Here is a 17,212-nt window from a genome sequence, read left to right on the forward strand (position 1 = left end):
GCTTTTGTTTACCTATTCTCACTCCCTGTAGCTGGTAGAACTGCTGTCCCTGCTCAGAATGAATAATCACTTCTCCTCTCCATGGCTTCACACCCGACCTATCAGTGGCTCACTTTAAAGAATGGAGAAGGGGCTTGAAAGCATTTGTGGATTCTTCTCAGCATCTCATTGCAGCAAAGGCACGTTAAACAACCCAAGATGGAGACCACTCAGCTAAAGCGCCAACCATACAGCAGCTATGGTCCCTATATTAAAGACCAAGTAAACACACACACACACACACACACACACACAAAACTTAAAAAGGAAGCACAAGAGACCTCTTGTGCAACAGTGCAGGAGGAAAGAAAAGAACGCCAGTGAAAGACAGGGGGAGAGGGAGAGAGAGAGGGAGAAAGAGAGAGGGTTATAAAAAGATGGCAAAGCCCACCAGCATTCATCGTACTATAATCAAATTGCACTGGTGAATGAATCGGTCTGTTCAGGGCGCCCAGCAGCGCTTAGGGCCGGTCAGCAGTGGTGAGTGGAGTCGTGCCACAGCTGCCCCGAGCACTGCTGCGTTGCTGACCCACTTTCCCCAGCACACTGAACCACTGGGCACAGGCAGCACCGAGTCCAGCCGGGTCTCACAGCACAGCTTCCAGCCTGGGCCGGTGCCGACCGGGACAGTGCGTTCCCCAGTGAGACCCGTAAAACTGCTCCCCGTCCACCCGTCAGCGTAAATATGCTCGGGACTGGAGCTATGACCGGACAATGTGGTCAGAGGGGTTTCTGGGTCGTTTTTTTTCTCCCCCTCCCGCTCCACTGCGCTCTCTCACTGAGAGGCTAAAAGCCATAAGTATTAAGTAGAGGTTCAAAAAGGAGCTAAAGTGAGCGATCAGAGTTTTTTTGTTTGAGTGTCAGTGGTGTTGGTTTCACTGCAGATTAGCTTGCAGCAGAGAGAGCCGGACATCTAAATTTCATGAGGCCACTGAGGCCAGACTTTTTCTCCCTGGCAAGAGTGACCAGTAGTAATGAGCTCAATTCACCTGTCAGCACAGTCGACATCTGTGTTTGGACATCAACACTCACTGCTGATGAGAACAACACCCATAACGACCAAAAAATGGCTACTCGCTCAGGCCAAGACAGAATGTCACGGCCCAACCAAAAGGGCTCCACCACAAACACAGACGTTCAGTCAAGATGTGGTCAGTTCCTGAGAATTTCTGGCCAGATAGGGTTGGTCACGGCTACAGCATAAAGGCAAACCGAATAAGATGAGGCGGGGCGTCCAAAGCCATCTCAATCAGCTGGGATGTCGTCCGGAGAAGTGTAACAGCATGCATTCGACGCCCAGAGAAGACAGGCAGCTCCTCGGCATGTAAGTGGAGCGCCTCGAGCGTCTAGCGAAGGTCAAGGTCATCATGGTCTCAAAGGGATTAGAGGGCAGAGCCGAGGTGACAGACAGGCTCTTAGATCAGTGTCATTAGGGGACACTAATGCTGGAGAATTATATTAAGTCCTTGATCTGTGACCTCAAGATTATAGGGGGGTTGGCCATACTGAGGACTCATAAAGATGGACAGGTCAACGCATAAAGATGGACAGGTCTGTGTCCACTCAGTGTCATCATGAGATGGTCTTCTCTTCACACGAATATACCAGCTTTCAAACAGATAAGTGGATGTCATGGAAAGAAAGTTAAAAAATATATAGTCTGGCACACAGTAGCCTTCTCAACTACTACTAAAGGGACAACAAAAAAAGACAGTTATAAGACTTAAGTCTGAGAGAACTATGAAGTAGTCGAGAGGACTCCTGACTCGCTCAAACCATCTGCCAGATCAATGGAAAATTATCCAAATTACAGGAATGCACAAGCAGAATTCAAATCACGAGGGAATAATGAAGGTTGTAAGGATGTCACCAACCAACAACCCACTTAGTGCTGTAACTGTACTTCATGAAATTTTTGATTGTGAAATTAATCTATTTACTATATGTGTGTGTGTGTGTGTATGTGTGTATGTATGTATGTGTGTATGTATGTATGTACACAGTATTCAGAGAGATCCCACAGTATATTTCATTGTCTCTGGATCTGCAGCTGCTGCATGTTTGAAGTGTCCAAAGACTGCCCTGTGCACCTCACCTCACATCGGTTTCAAATGTACACATTATGCAGTGCAGAAACCCACAACCACAGCAGTAATCCCTGTCCTCCAAATCCCTGACCTTGGCATGCTCATCACTGTGCTGAATAAAATGTACAGTTGCAGGCTTTCTATTTTCTGGTTTCTGCTGTTGTTTGCACTTAAACAACAACCTTTACTACAAATACCAAGGTGACATTTACTTTGCACTAATCACTTGTGGTCCTGCTTCCATTCATTTGTGTAGCAGATGCCTTTATCCTTTAGCAACTTACATTACAGTGCAAATATACTTTACATTTTCATCAGTAGGTGTACTCCCTGGGGATTGAACCTATGACCTTGGAGTGGTTAACACTTTGCTTATCCAGTTGAGCCACCAGATGACAGAGCCATACATTCCAGTGACCTGAATACAGACCTGCCATAATTTCACTCCCACACAGATGACCATAAAGGCTCTGTGTGAGCTGGACTGTCCAACCTTCCCATCATTACTCTCATCAGTGCCCGTCAAGAGAGTAATGACCACACAGGAGTGCGGGGTGGACTGAATACATTAACATGCTAATGAGCAGATGTGGGGGAATCCATGTTAGTCTGTTCTGTACTGCCTAGCGTAGCGTAACAGTGAATACAAAGAGACAGACGGCTCTAAGCAAATATTTGCACATTAGCGGGAACCGTTTGCTGGTTGGTATGGGGAGAGCAGCACGCAGGCCGGACGAGAACAGACCAAGACCACGGCCAAGTTGAAGTGAGTGTGAAGGAGTTGAGTTTCTGATAATAGGGTCTCTGTCCTCATCGCTCCCTCCCTGGCCCAAACCCTTCCCCCCTTTCACGCTCCTAATCCTCTGCAAAACATACTGAATTTGATAGCCGCTCCTGTTAAACCCAGATTAGACTCTTTTTTTTTGCAACGATGACCTCTTTACGAGCATTTGAGCCCCTGATTTGATATGATGACAAATACGATGGAAATTTCCCTTTGCCACCTTATATGTCCAGGTTTGGTATCCAGAGACGTAGGCATTTTTCTACGCACCGCCATTACTGAGGTTATTCATATTCTCGGAGCTCAACTGGGAGTATAAACACTCACATACGAGGAAAGCAAACTACAGGCCTACTGTCAGATGCATAAGCCATCTGGGAATCCAGCACTAGACAGCCATATGCCGCCGGAGCCGCACGACACAAGCAGTAAGTCTGTGGAGCCAGACAGAGTGAACTGAAATGGACCAGCGATGCTGAGAAATGGTTCCTAATAAAGTTCTCCAATAAACCGGCCGGGCCGGGCAAACATGGTGGTATGAAATGGACAGCACTGGACCTGTCCTCGTATAAGTCCTGTTATTCTCCGTTCTGGACTGTTGACCAGCACAGACACAGAGCAGTGCAGGTCCCTGTTTGTCGGAGAGGACAGGCTTCCAACAACATACCACATGCAAACATTTACAGTGTGTGTTTGTGTCACAGTTATGGAAAACACTGTGGAGGTGTTCAGTGGCTCACTCAAAGGGTCAAGAGGTCAGTGAATGACTTTTGGTGTTTGGATATTTAAAGCATTTACCTGCAAAAGGGTCCCAATCCATCAGAGAAGAAGCACTGGCCTCCGTTGAAGCAGTAGTTGGGGAGCTGATCGCAGGGCGTCTTGCAGCTTCCGTTGGGGCAGTTGGACCCACTGGCGCCGTCATTGTCAACACCTGGGGGAGGCGCTGGGTCCTCGACTCCACCGCCGCCGCTCGTGAGGGGGCCGTCAGGGGCCAGCAGGCCGGGGATGGGGATGCGGGGTCGGTAGGGGCGAGGAGGCGGGGTGGTGGTGATGTCGTCGTCGTAGAGGTCGGTGGTGGTGGTGTCGGAGTACTCATCGGGGGAGGGGGAGATGCTGTCGTCGTACGGGGTGAGGTAGTCGTAGTTGTCAGGCATGGTCCAGGAGGTGGGGTCACGGCCCTGCAGCTCGTGGGCGGACGGGGCGGGCGTCTCGAGGTCACGCGAGTCGGAGTCCACGAAGTCCACCGTGAGGGTGTCGGAGTTGGAGATGCGCACGATGGGCGACTGGGTGGTGGTGGGGGTGAACTCCCGGTCCAGGTCGAACACCGTGGTCTCCAGGCCACCCTTGGCGTTCTGCCAGGGCAGGTCAGTGGGCAGGGGCAGCTTGCGACTATCATCCTCCTCTTCCTCCTGCTGGGTGTTTCCAGGGGCCTGGGGCAGCAGGTGATCCGTCTCGGCCGAGTCCGGACTGAGTGAGTGGCGGCCCCCGGCTCCGGCCTCCTCCTCGCCGACCACAGGGAACCCTTCGCCACCCATCATGCCACTCCCCGCGTCCTCTCCGTCTCGTGGCTTGCGTCCGGCCCTCTGGCTCTCGCCATTGACCACCTTGGTGAGATCCAACATCTTCTCGCCCTCTTCCCCGCCGGGCAGTGAGGTCACGTTCACAGCATTATCCGGTGACTCGGTCACATTTCCTCCAATGGAATTCCCTGTAGAGATAAATAGGCGGCCTTATTACAGTGTACTTACATATGTTATAATACTTTTATTATATAAAAGTAATTTTAACACCTAGCTATATAATTACATTCATATCAATAAAAGATATGTTGTAATGATACATACAACTACAAACAGAAAACTGTTTTTATATATTAAGAAGTATACTAATGGTGTTAATAACCAGAGACTTCCCGATTTGATATTACAACAATTAGCTGCCAAATCATAACAAAATGTGATATGTACACTATTGTACTGTAAACATTTTGGTTTGAAATGTGAATTAGGGGAAAGCAGTCTACAAAGTAGGGATGTTAGAAAATATGAGTCAACAACACTTATGTGGCACAAGGTAAGTTAGAATAATAACAAACAATCTACTTTTTAAATAACTGGCCTTTTAAGAATTAGTATGCAATTTGTAACTCAACAAATTTGACATTTTGCCCCTCCAATGTACAGTGTAGTCCTGTCACTTCTCTTGTTAGTGACTTTGCTGTACAATCCAGTAGTATATATATATATTAGTGCTTTCGGGGAATGTGTTTAATTGGCATTAATTGCTGTTAATCTAAGACTTTCACATGACAAACAGGTTTCAGTCAGTGCCTGTGATATGACACACAACCACTTTGAAAAACAGAAGCCCGGCCGTCACATCTCCTGTAAAAAGGATTTTTGATCTCCATCAATTACTTCCAGACGAGTGAGTCTTCCTATTTTCTTTCCAAAGCAGCTTTCCCAAGCCCCTGGATTAAGAGTAATAATTTTACTAATGTACTTGAGGATGGCAAGGAGCTCGGATTAGAGATTAGGGTTCGGGACTAAGAACCCAGGGGCTCTCTATGGGGCGTCATAGTGATCCGGACAGAGAGAGAGAGAGAGAGAGAGAGAGAGAGAGAGAGAGAGAGCTTCATCAAAACATCTCCATCCAGTAGCAGGCCCCCACCACTAACGACCACAGAAAGGACCCTTAAGAGTTCCCTATCAATAACAAGTTACTCGAGACAACACTATTCCACCCAGAAAGGCATATTTTGGGAATTAACGGCTAAACTAATAATTTTGGGTTGGAAAGGTCCCTGTGACAGCAATGAAAGTCACAGCAGTAAGTGGGGAATAAACTGAAACTACGGCGTGATAAATCTGCATGTGGGGCCAAGGTGAGCACACTTATCTTGCCAAAGGACAGTTGTGCTTATTTTCCTCGCAGCTGTTGAAATGCAGGCTTTTAAAATTAGGGTCAAATGTAGGCTAATCCATGGCCCAGTCTCAGATACTCCATCTCTGCAAAATCCATTACCAGAACCACAGCACTGCTCCAGTCCAGAGGAAAAACTACGGCAAAAACCGCACACACACGACCATCGCACTCCATGTTACATTAGCCAAAGAGAGGAAGACAGATGGAAAGAAAGAGAAGAAAGGAGAAGAGAAGAGAAGAGAAGAGAAGAGAAGAGAAGAGAAGAGAAGAAAAGGCACTCCGTCTAACTGGTCTGTTTCTGCTAGTGCCCTGCCTCCCTCTCTTGGGAAAGTCCCCTGCGTTCTCATCTGACAGTCTCCGCGCTAATGAGGGACTTCAGTAGAGCGCTGCACGCCTTTGGGTGTCTTCAAAACAACGAAAAACGCCATCAGATTTCACTTTCCATTCCAATGAGCTGCAAACAACATGAAAGCCTCCCACATCAAGACAGAGCGAAAGAGACTGTGTGGCGTGTTTTCAGCCATCATCTATAGGCGTCTAGAGTTGAATTCCAAAGAAGACAGACTTATTGGATCTGGTCTGGACTTCATTAACATGTTTTGGAGGACCACCGCAGACACACCGTGACTGATCTGACAGGATGCCACTTGATACTGTGCAATTGTTATTGCTGCATAGGAATAGGTGTTTCGGTCTCCAGCGGCTCCTGGACCACATCAGGTCTACATCAGGGTCAGATGAAGGTCAGATGTGCGCCAAAGTCCACTCTGCATGTGGGTAGGGGCGTTGAGGGGAGTGGAGTGGGGTGGGGGTGCAGAGTGGAAACACTGAGTAGGACATATTGGCACAGGTCCCTGTGTGGAAACAGCCTCTGAGTCATCCCGGAGGAGCAGCCCAGATGAGGAGAAGTGCAGGGCTCTCCCTCTGAGAGCGCTCACATGTTCAGACTCATTCCTCTACATACTACAGATGACGGGCTTGGTCAGGGTGGTCAATGCTGGGATTGCTCTTTGGGTATACAGACTGATTCAAACTGACACAAATTTAATTGTTTAGGTAAAAAAAAAAAGATTTGTTTGCAATTGTTTCCTTGCCATCCTCATGCCGCCTTATTCCTAAAAGCTGGAATACCTCCCTGTCAGAATCAGTCATGTATTTCTGATGCTCATTTCAATTAAACACATCTTTCACTGAGCCACTCCTTGATGAGGTAATTGGATTACTGGATAACCTTCAGCTCAGCCTCCTGGGCTGAAATAAGATATGCAATAACAGAACACATCAGGAAAAGGCGAGGTTAATCGCAGTTACCGGCTCAATGCACCTCACCAGCTGACAAAGACTTGAATTGGCAGCTTTTGTTGAATGAAATCATACTGAACAAATCCTTACAGTTACAGTCAAACCAATTCCTGTACATCCTGGGCTTGTCAGAAATCTTGTATTGCACCGCTCTAGTAGCTTAATAGAACCAAACCTGCATTTACTTTTATGTGAAAGCAAACATAAACTAGTTAAAACCCAGCTAAATCTTGAGCGGGAAAGAAGGTAGGTAGACTAGCAAATGGATTTAATTATTTCCAAAGATGCTCTACTGTGATTCTACAATGCTTCAACCAACAAACATTGAGTTTCACTCACTAGTACTTTAGTAATTTTATTTTTTTACGCTTGTTATGAGGAAGCCACCACAATAATCAAGACCTGAATTTTCCATTTCCCTCTTGGAATCATTCAGCCAGAGATAGGCATGTGCAAATGATTAGGGTTCAGTTGAGATACACCACTGATGAACTGAGTGGGGATTTAAAGCTCAGGGCACATCCAAAATGAATTTCATTTGACTAATTACCACATCTAGGAAATTGTGTGTGGTTACTGTCAGCAATCAGAATAGATCAGATTTTCTCTCTGAATTACAAATGCTGTCACTGCCGAGTCAGATCAGATACAGCATAAATTTGGTGGTTGTATGGTTTTGGGGCTTTGGGATACATACAGTTTGGAAATTGAATCAGGAAATCAGAGAGATATATCAGTGACACAGTAAATCCAATGCAGTTGTACCACCCTTTTAGTTCTGTCATCAATAATGAAACTCCTAAATCCTAAATTAAAACTTTATTTATTTTACTCTCAAGAGGTAGACACATGGCCTCATGTCATGTTCCCAATGGAAACAATGGGAACTATAACATGGAGAAGAGGAAAATCAGTAATATGAAGTGGACTTAGCGAGCCTGTGACAGCCTGGTGAAATGGAGTTAATATGTTACTCAACACCAGGATCCGGGAGAGATGGGTGGACGAGGCGGAGATGAGCACCCAAGCCGTGCTGAGGGAGGCGTTTTTATTTGATTACCGAGGAATTGATGGCCTATCACTTTTCACCATAAGCAGACAAGCCTTCATAAACACAGTTAACGTCTAAATTAAGAGCTGGAAAAGAACTCCACTGAGGCCCTGCATTCTTTTACACGTGAAAGCTGGATAGAGTGGACTTGATGGGGTGGACTTGACGGGCAGAGGGCATTGAGTCCAGACGAAGAGGAGGAGGAGGTCCAGCCCCGGCACAGTGAGACAGACAGACCGATGAACGGACGTGCGGGTGTCCCATTCCAGGTCACGTCGGACGAGTCCTCCCATGATCCCAAATATATGGCTGCAGTATCTCATTATCCCGTACCGGTCAGACAAAGGGACCAAAATGGGGCCCAGGTCCGAGTGCCGTGAATAGGACACAAAGGGGTCCTTGTGCTCCCCTACTCCCAGACAGTCAAATCCCATTACATAACACTCAGTTACCCCCCACCTCACCCCATCAGTTATTCATCCTGTTGGGGTCACTCTGACTGGGTGAAGGGGGTGGGGGGATGTTGGCAAGGTGATCGAGGTGGGCGAGGAAGTGAGATGGTTATAAGGACAACTGCCAGCCCTTGTTGTGGGGGTGCTGGGAGCCTTGGCTCATGTGAGGAGTCGTCGGTGGTCAGGGCCGTGGGTTGCATAAACCTGATGTGTGGCCAAGCTGGCTTTGAGTTTAGGATGTGTCTACAGGGACAGAGGGACTTAATATCAGTTGCAGAGGAGTTTTTTCTTTTTATGAAAATGATTATTCAAAAGATGTGTGAGGCATTTCACATTTGTCTTCACTGAAACTGGACATCTTCCACTGGCCATAGCACAGTCTACAAACCACAATCCAGAAAATGCATCTCTATAGACGGAAATGAATGGCAACAATGACTCAGTGTGGTCAAACTATCCATATGCACTCCAACCAAAGAGAGATTTTCCAGAGTTAACTCTCACATGGATGCCGACCATGTCAATAGATTATGGAGCACAGCTGGTAAAGGACTCAAGTCAACTTTAGAATGCTAGTCTCTCTCAAAGACCTAATGATCCAAAAGGAAGAGATCTGCATTTGATTCCATGCCTCCATTTGCTGGAAAAAGAATAACCCTAAATTAGAGGATGATATTGGGAAACAACACCGTGAGAGATTTTATTCTCCGGACATGATGCATCTAACACTGCCAAGCAGAGTGCCAAAGTGAAAGATGATCCATAGTGTTGTGAGATGGGAACCAAGCTGGATTGATTTTTACATTGTGCAGGGACAGGTGTGTGTGTGTGTGTGTGTGTGTGTGTGTGTGTGTGTGTGTGTGTGTGTGTGTGTGTGTGTGTGTGTGTGTGTGTGTGTGTGTGTGTGTGTGTGTGCGTGCGTGCATAAAGGACAGAGACTGGGCAAGAGAAGAACCAAAGGGAGATCCATAGAAGTGATGGAGAGAGAGTCAGAGTAGGGCGGGGGAGAGCAGCAGATCTGCAGGTCATGTAAAACTGAGCTACTGCATCCACCATAAAACAATGTGTTTCCCATCAAGCATTTTGAAGAGTTAATATTTGAATACTGATCGCTACTCAAATGTTTGCGCTGATATCACAGTTCATTAGCTGACTAACTGATCAACTAGCAAGTGTTACACAGTGGGAATATTCATTTGCTCCTGAACTGGATTCTTCCCCTATCGTAGCCTCTTTGTATCAGGGGTTAAGCAAATACAATCAATCAAATATAAATGATTCATGAATAATTCGTTATCATTTATTTCAACCACATCCTAATAACCATGTGGTATAAACCTAATGGCAGCCACTCTGAATTAAATGTCTCAACATTGATTTCCATCTACATCTCTCTCTCTCTCTCTCTCTCTCTCTCTCTACTGCATAAATCCTTTCATTTCTGTGCTCAACAGGTGGTGGAATGGAGGAGGGATGTGTTACTATGGGAACACACTTGCCCTCGCTGGGCTGGATGATGCTAAACGAACATGGCGGCTTCAGATGAACACAGTGGCTCGGTCAAAAACACACTGCCACTTAAACACACACTGTCAAATACACACACACTCACTCACACACTCACTCTCAGTTAAATTCACTCTCTGTTAAATTCAGATGTCCATAAACATGTGAGAAAGAGAGTGAGAGAGTGTGTGTGTGTGAGTGTGTGTCAATAGGGATGGGGGAGTATTAGCATACAGAGAGTCTACTGAGAGGGGATGAGAGGCATAGGAGTCTGTAGGAAAGCTTGGCCACATGGTGCTTATATTTGTCTTTCAGCTTTTCTGCTGATTGTTTTAAACGATTAGACTAATTAAAATTCAAGGATTTGGGGTCTCCATAAACTTCTGGCTTTTAAAAGCATCATCGAGGAGAGGGATCATGCAGACCCATTTAATCTGGCCGCCAGTAATCTCATTATTCCTCTTTTTTTAAACTTTGCATCTTTTTTTTCTGACGAACGTGAAGCTTTAGTAGATTTGGCACTGACTGCGAGGGGAAATGATATGGCCACTAGCTTAAGGGATGGCAGCACTTGGCAGCTGTTTAAATGATGTAACCCACGACTGAACCTGAACTTGCACACAGCTCTCTCTCTTTCTCTCTTTCTCTCAAGGGACAAAGCTGTCTTGTCATATCACTGCCAACCTCTTGTTTTAGGAGCCTGTCATGCCAGTGCAGACTGAAGAACCTGAGCCCTTGCTTTATCTTCCAGATAAAATGGCTGACCCCTCTTGCACTGAATGCCACTGACTGTAAAATCACAGACAATGTAAAAAAGATACCTCAAAATTAAGATTTTCTGTTCTTAAAATCTGATGTGGCTGACAAAAGAAATGGAATGGTCATCCATTTAACTGGGCATCATAGAGATGCAAGATCATGAGATGGACGAGCTGACTGCTCTCTACATTAATTTCCCAAAGACATGAAAAACGTACATTTTCATTTGAAAGGATTACACAGTGAGCAAGCAAGGGTCAAAATGGGCCTCCCTCCCCCCTCCTCCCACCCCCTGTGGCTGACATACAGTATGCTGTACAGTAGAGAGGACTGGAGACTGGGCTGTGGCAAATGTGTTTAACTACAGATTTACGCTGCCGCCCTAGAGAGGATTGGAGGCTCACACCGGCTCAGGATTCTCAGATAGCATGCGCATTTGGGCCAGATCAGGGCCGGATCAGAACCGGATCCGATCCAGAATCAGCCCGTCGATCTATAGGTCAATTCCACCCTGTCCGATATATATGAAGTGTAATCACCAAGTTCGAGCACATAACGCTCCATCGAGGGAATGAGGCTTGAAATCACAAGGCAGTGAACTCTAGAGCAGATATGGATCTGGGCCAGCTCAGGGTGCCAAGCGACTGAACACCTGCCATGCAGAGGGAGATACCCAGCTGTTGTAGAGACAGTGGTGTGAGTGTGCTGCGATGGATCAGCTTGGGCAGGATTACTGGAAGCTAGAGGGTTAAATGTATGGACCCAATGACACCACTGCCATTTTAGCATTCGATATAGCCAAAGCATAAAATATCACGCCGATCTCCTAATCCTGTGAACAAAAACGAGATGCTGATCTATGTGCACAAAAAACGGAGATGCATTGTATAACTTATATTTGACATTTTCCACCTAGCCTATCATTGACCAGACAAGTCCATGCAGCATCCTCCAACCGTATAAATAATTGACATGTTGATGGCCAGACACAAAGACCATTACTCCAGTGTAAACAACTAAATATAGGCTATACACATGTGATATGTGCGTAAAAAACTGTCGAATGAAACAGCTGTATTACTATAGGCTACCTCCTACTATCTCGGTCTAGCCAATTATTTCCATGTCAGTTTATCTGACTAATTATCTTCGTGCTGAACCTCGAGGCATGCAAAAAATGAAATGATGAAGCACGACGTGATTGCTAAAATCCATACTGAAAACAAAGGGAAAATGCCGACAATAGGATATAAGGACACTTCCCTTCCCTTGGGATATCGTGCCAATGTGACTCAAGTTGAGTTGCAGTCTTTGTAAAAATGTGTCGCCCATGTTCTTGTAGGTTGCCACAGCAAATACCGGTAGTCTAGCCTACCCCTCTGAAACGATAGGCGAATAAAATGCCCTCATATAAAGTCTAAACTGCAGTTAATAGGGGCTATGTTGACAGACCAACAACAGAGATAGCCTACACCACTGTTCTGTTGCTGGGCGGTGATTCAGAAACAGTTTAATCGACTGGATAATAACGCGTCGGTCCCCAGAAATATAACTGCAGTCAAAAAAATGATTTTGGAAACACTATGATGGTGGTGGTGAAATAATATGACAGCACAGCTCGAGTGTATCTGATGCTATGTGGGCTACTCCATTGGAATGCGAGGTGACAATGCAGGACAAAACCTCAGCTCAACCACAGCACTCGACGACCTAGTCGACTGAATGGTTGATCAAAGGCACTAAGAAAACAACTCAATAGAATGACGTCGGAATCATCCTATAAATAACACTAACAATAATCGGACGATTGTTTTAGGTTCATGTTAAGGTCAGTGTCTCAAAGACGCGGCTAGTGACTGCGACAATAACGGGCAAATTGACTTTGTATCCCTCAGGCAAAAACATAAGCCAGAGGCTTTTACAGTACTTGAAACAAAACGAACACTTGGATAGACACCAACAACGTTTAAAAATTGCATAGCCATGGTTGTAACCCCGCTTTGTGTGGTTTCATCATTGCCATAGAGACGGCAGCTTCACAGTGCATCACTCACACAGGCTTCGTCCCCTCTCACTGACACGGTTTCAGGGCCACCAAATCTGTGTCAGGTGGGACCAAAAGCCTGCAAGCCTAACAAGAGAAGTCCAGATGCACGGTTAACTGCGGTCTCTTTCAAGCAGTACACGAAATTGACTGTTTCAAAATGTTAAAAAACAGACCATTTGGCAATACTCTAGGCTAATGCTCAAACCTCTTCTTGTCGTTTAACCTACATTTAACCATGTGTCTACGGCAGCATCCAATCGTAACATAACTGCAGAAACTGTTATACGACTATAATGGACAGACTAATAAAATAGCAACTGTCACTTTCACTTAGGCCTATGCAAATGCATTGATGGGTTACCTCACTGGCAAGGTTTTACATTTTTGTGAGTAGGCATTTCTCATTTCTTACCATGTGCAAACAATGGAATCAAGTGCAGAATCACAACGAAACCGAGCACTGGCAGTCTCCAGCATCCCGTATAATTCCCCTTTCCATTCATGGCAACGACGTGTAGACTAATGTTCAGCACAAGTTATCAGAAAAATCCGGAATTGCTATCCCTTTTAAAGTCAATGTTCAAAACAAGTGGTAAATCCTTCAAGTTCTTTGTCAGTTGTCCACGTTATATTCCTCCTCCTCTGCGCTTCTCCATGGCGAGTTCGCGTACTGCTATCTTCTCCGTGTTTTGTTTATATTTACCCTCCGCTCCTGTTTAAAATAGTGTCAGTTAGATGGTTTTAAGGTCCCATTGCAGCGTAACTACGGGTAGACAGACACCGTGCAAACACACGGAAAACTGCTCCTCTCCTCATATGCTAGAGCGCACGGAGGCAGCAGCGCCGCTAGTTTTCAATCAGACCTATTGCACTCCCACCACGGGAAAGCAAATCGCTTCTAGGACTGTGATGCGATTCTCTCTGTTCTCACAGACTCACTGAGATGGGAAAATCATTTCAGCTCCCACCGTCTCCCCACCCCCTCCCCTCCTCGTCCCCTCCCAGTGTTTTTTCCCTTTCAATAATTTTCTATTCAGCTCAGTCGGAAGGTTCTTTTATATGGGAGGGCATTTGTCTAATAATGGCATCATAGTCTTTTTAAAACAATGTTGGTTCCTTATTTGCGACAGCTCAGAGAGAAATAAAGAGAGGGGGGGGGGGGCGTTCGCGCGCGCGCGCGACCGCGTGTGTGTGTGTTTTGGTGTGCTATTTAAGCCTATATTAATAAACGTATATTTTTCATATAAAAAGAACTCTGGTTTGACGGTAAATGGGTTCTTAATGAAAACCAAATGAAAAATTCAAAGAAAAGAAAATAAGAAATTAAGCTCATCATAGCAAAAATACTGTCCAGTTACTGGACTAAATGATACCCAGCCATTAGTAAGAAATGTGTTTCTATCATACTGTGCGGGTAAGCTTCATTGTTATTGTATTGCAGCCGGCGACACATACAAAAGACGAGGCGAGAGCGATGGGCGGGATATACACTCCTCAAGATGCGTTGATGAATGCGAAGGGGCGAGAGGTGTCCGCGGTGGGGGTTGCCAACATTCTTCCACAGAGGATCATTGGTGGAGAAAAGAGCACGGCAACAGGCGGTTCATGGATCTCTCTCTTGAGTGCACTCTGTCTCTCTCTCCCCTTCGCTTCTTGTTTTTATGTGGAGGTATTTGCGATTTGCTCATGTGATTTGACAAAATATTTCGCTCCACAAAGCTAAATATTAAATGTGTCTAATGAGATGTGAAAAGTAAGCCAACTAATCTCAAACAGTTTATACCCAGTGTGGACATGCAAACCACTGACATCTCCATCACATCTACATCTTGAACTTGGTGGTGATGGTGTGTGTGTGTAGCCCTGTCCTCAAGAGAGCAGACATCATGTTGGACAGGTGGTGGCCACTCCACTATGCCCCAGCTAGCAGATACTTGAGTGATTCTGAAAATGCTCTTGTGTTCGTTTTTCAAATAAACAGCCAGCAAATACAATCTATGAACAAATCTGCTATACTATTAGGGGTGTCATGGGAATTATGAGAACCTAGACTCTATGGGCGACACCCCTGCTGTATATTAGGCGATTTGTTCATATACTGTATTTGCTGGCTATGCTTATTTGTAATGTGTGCATTACCATTTGACTTGAATTATTCACCTCTGCCAGGAACAAATGGCAACAAATAAGGCACTCTTGAATTTGTAGCTTGAGTAAGACATACAAGGGCCTCACACTAGAATCGTTCTTGGGCTTTTTGTGCTACATAGGATAGCTTTCTCCAATTTTTGGATCGCAAGAGCAAGTAGGAGCCAGTGAGTAAGTGGATAGTATAATATCTAGTGTCAGTCTTTCCACACTCCAAATGCAACTGCCATTGGCGTCACCAAGATGTCTACCGCCAACCTTGCTTGGACAAGTGTAAATTAGTCCAAAATAAAAGAGAAGAAGAAGGGGAAAAAACCGAGCTTTGGCATTAATCCGCCCACACGTCCTGCAGCTCTGGCCATACAAAAGCGGAGCAGACCGCTCCCATTTAGCGTCCTCTGAGGGGAATGACAAACACACTGCTGGACCATTTTAGCTCTCTACACAGAGGCAATGATTTGCTTGTTGCTATGAGACAGGAATCACACACTGCACACAGGGTACCGCACAGCTTCATGCCGGCAGTGGAGGTGTGCTCCCGCTACGCTCCAGGCTCTCTCTCTCTCTCTTGCTCTCTCTTTGGTCCACCTCTCCTTCTCTCTCTCCCTCCCTCCTGCTCTCTCATCTCTCTCCTTTTCCACCACACATCACACCATCCAGGTTGGCTCTGCTTATTCCCCAGTAGAGTTCCAGCTCCTTTTCCAGATCATGTCAGCCGTATCCCAGCTTAGTTAACCCTGGACCCTCCTCTCCCTGCTCGCCTTCCCCCTCCTCCCCCTCCATCTCTCTGTAGTGGAAGAGCGGTTGCTTCCCACACTAGTAGCTGAGGGCCTGAGGTATGTGCCAAGAGGCTTTGCTTCAAAAGAGTCTGAGTCTCTGTTGGTGCTGGGAGAGGGTGCACATTATTGTCTCACGAAAACACACACACACACACACACACAGAGAGAGACAGACACGGACGGACACATACACACACTAACACACACACACACACACACACACACACACACACACACACACACACACACACACACACACACACACACACACAGAGAATCATTGGTCATAAAAATTCCCAAGCACATTAGCTTCTATCTGCCACAATCATCCACATGCAAGATGATGAGGAGAATTCATCAAAGCTATTTTAAGATTCAGTGTCCACTCACACAAACAACAACAAGCATTACCTCAGTGTAATAGCTTTCAGTTACCAAAGTATGACTGCCTCATCATCATTAACACCATGAGGAAAACAGCTACAGCCAATAGATCCTGACAGACTCCATGAGCTTGCTGTAATGCAGTAATTCCCCACCCAGTGAAGGCATTTGATGAGGGAAGGAGTCATCCCACTAGACTGGAGAAGCTCAATGGGCCGGTGAGTCTGGAACAGATGGAAAAACAGATCTGGCTTAGATTTGGCTCTGATATGGCACGGATCTGGCTTATATCTGGCACAGATACGGCTAACATCAGGTATGGACTGAGACAGATCTGACATGAGTTTGGCTTAGACTTGAAGAGGATGTGGAGGATTCATTCCAGAGTTCCAGCTGCCGTTTGGTCTCCTCTCACCCAGTGTGTCTGTGATGGATGTTGGCTTGTACACTTACCAATCGGCTAGCGTGACCCCCCTTCTTTAGCACCCCTCTATGCTTTTGGTGGTCCACAGCACCTGTCAGGCTCAAAGTACCCCACTAAGGCAAGGGCCAACAATGGATGCCAGGACCCCCTGTGGACACTCGCTGAGTCACGTGGAGCTTCTTTTCACAACTGGCCACAAGTCCCTGAGGCCAGAGCAGTTTGCTCTCCAGACACAGTACGCCTGCAGAGAGGCATTCTCAGAAGGACAGAGCTCAGCGCCAGTGGAGATACAAGATGCTTGTGCACATGGTTTCATCTTGTTTATCTGAAACTTCCTAGATATGCAGGAGACAGCCAGAGAGTAAGAGGAGAGAATTGACTGGCTGGAAGTGGATTGTGTTGCAATGAAAGAAAAGGTTTAATATAAACAAGCTACACTTTCCTAAACTATTATTGTGCTAGAAATAAAGTATACTTTCTTAAACTATTATTGTACCATAAATGGAATCTATTCATGACAGCAAA

General features: G+C 45.9%; 1 protein-coding gene across 8 annotated transcripts in view; it reads right to left on the reverse strand.

The window, feature by feature from the left end:
* cspg5a (chondroitin sulfate proteoglycan 5a) overlaps positions 1-13,904 on the reverse strand; it is a 34,446-nt gene extending 20,542 nt beyond the window's left edge. For all 8 annotated transcript variants that reach the window (XM_048260172.1, XM_048260170.1, XM_048260168.1 and 5 more), the window contains exons 1-2: positions 13,365-13,904; positions 3,709-4,618 (exon numbers count right to left, since the gene is read on the reverse strand). In XM_048260172.1, the coding sequence (XP_048116129.1) occupies positions 3,709-4,618; positions 13,365-13,455 (1,001 nt within the window). In that variant the 5' untranslated portion in view covers positions 13,456-13,904. The remainder of the gene's footprint in view (positions 1-3,708; positions 4,619-13,364) is intronic.
* Positions 13,905-17,212: the final 3,308 nt, after the last annotated feature.

This window comes from Alosa alosa, chromosome 13 (genome assembly GCF_017589495.1).
Source record: "Alosa alosa isolate M-15738 ecotype Scorff River chromosome 13, AALO_Geno_1.1, whole genome shotgun sequence".
NCBI lineage: Eukaryota > Metazoa > Chordata > Actinopteri > Clupeiformes > Clupeidae > Alosa > Alosa alosa.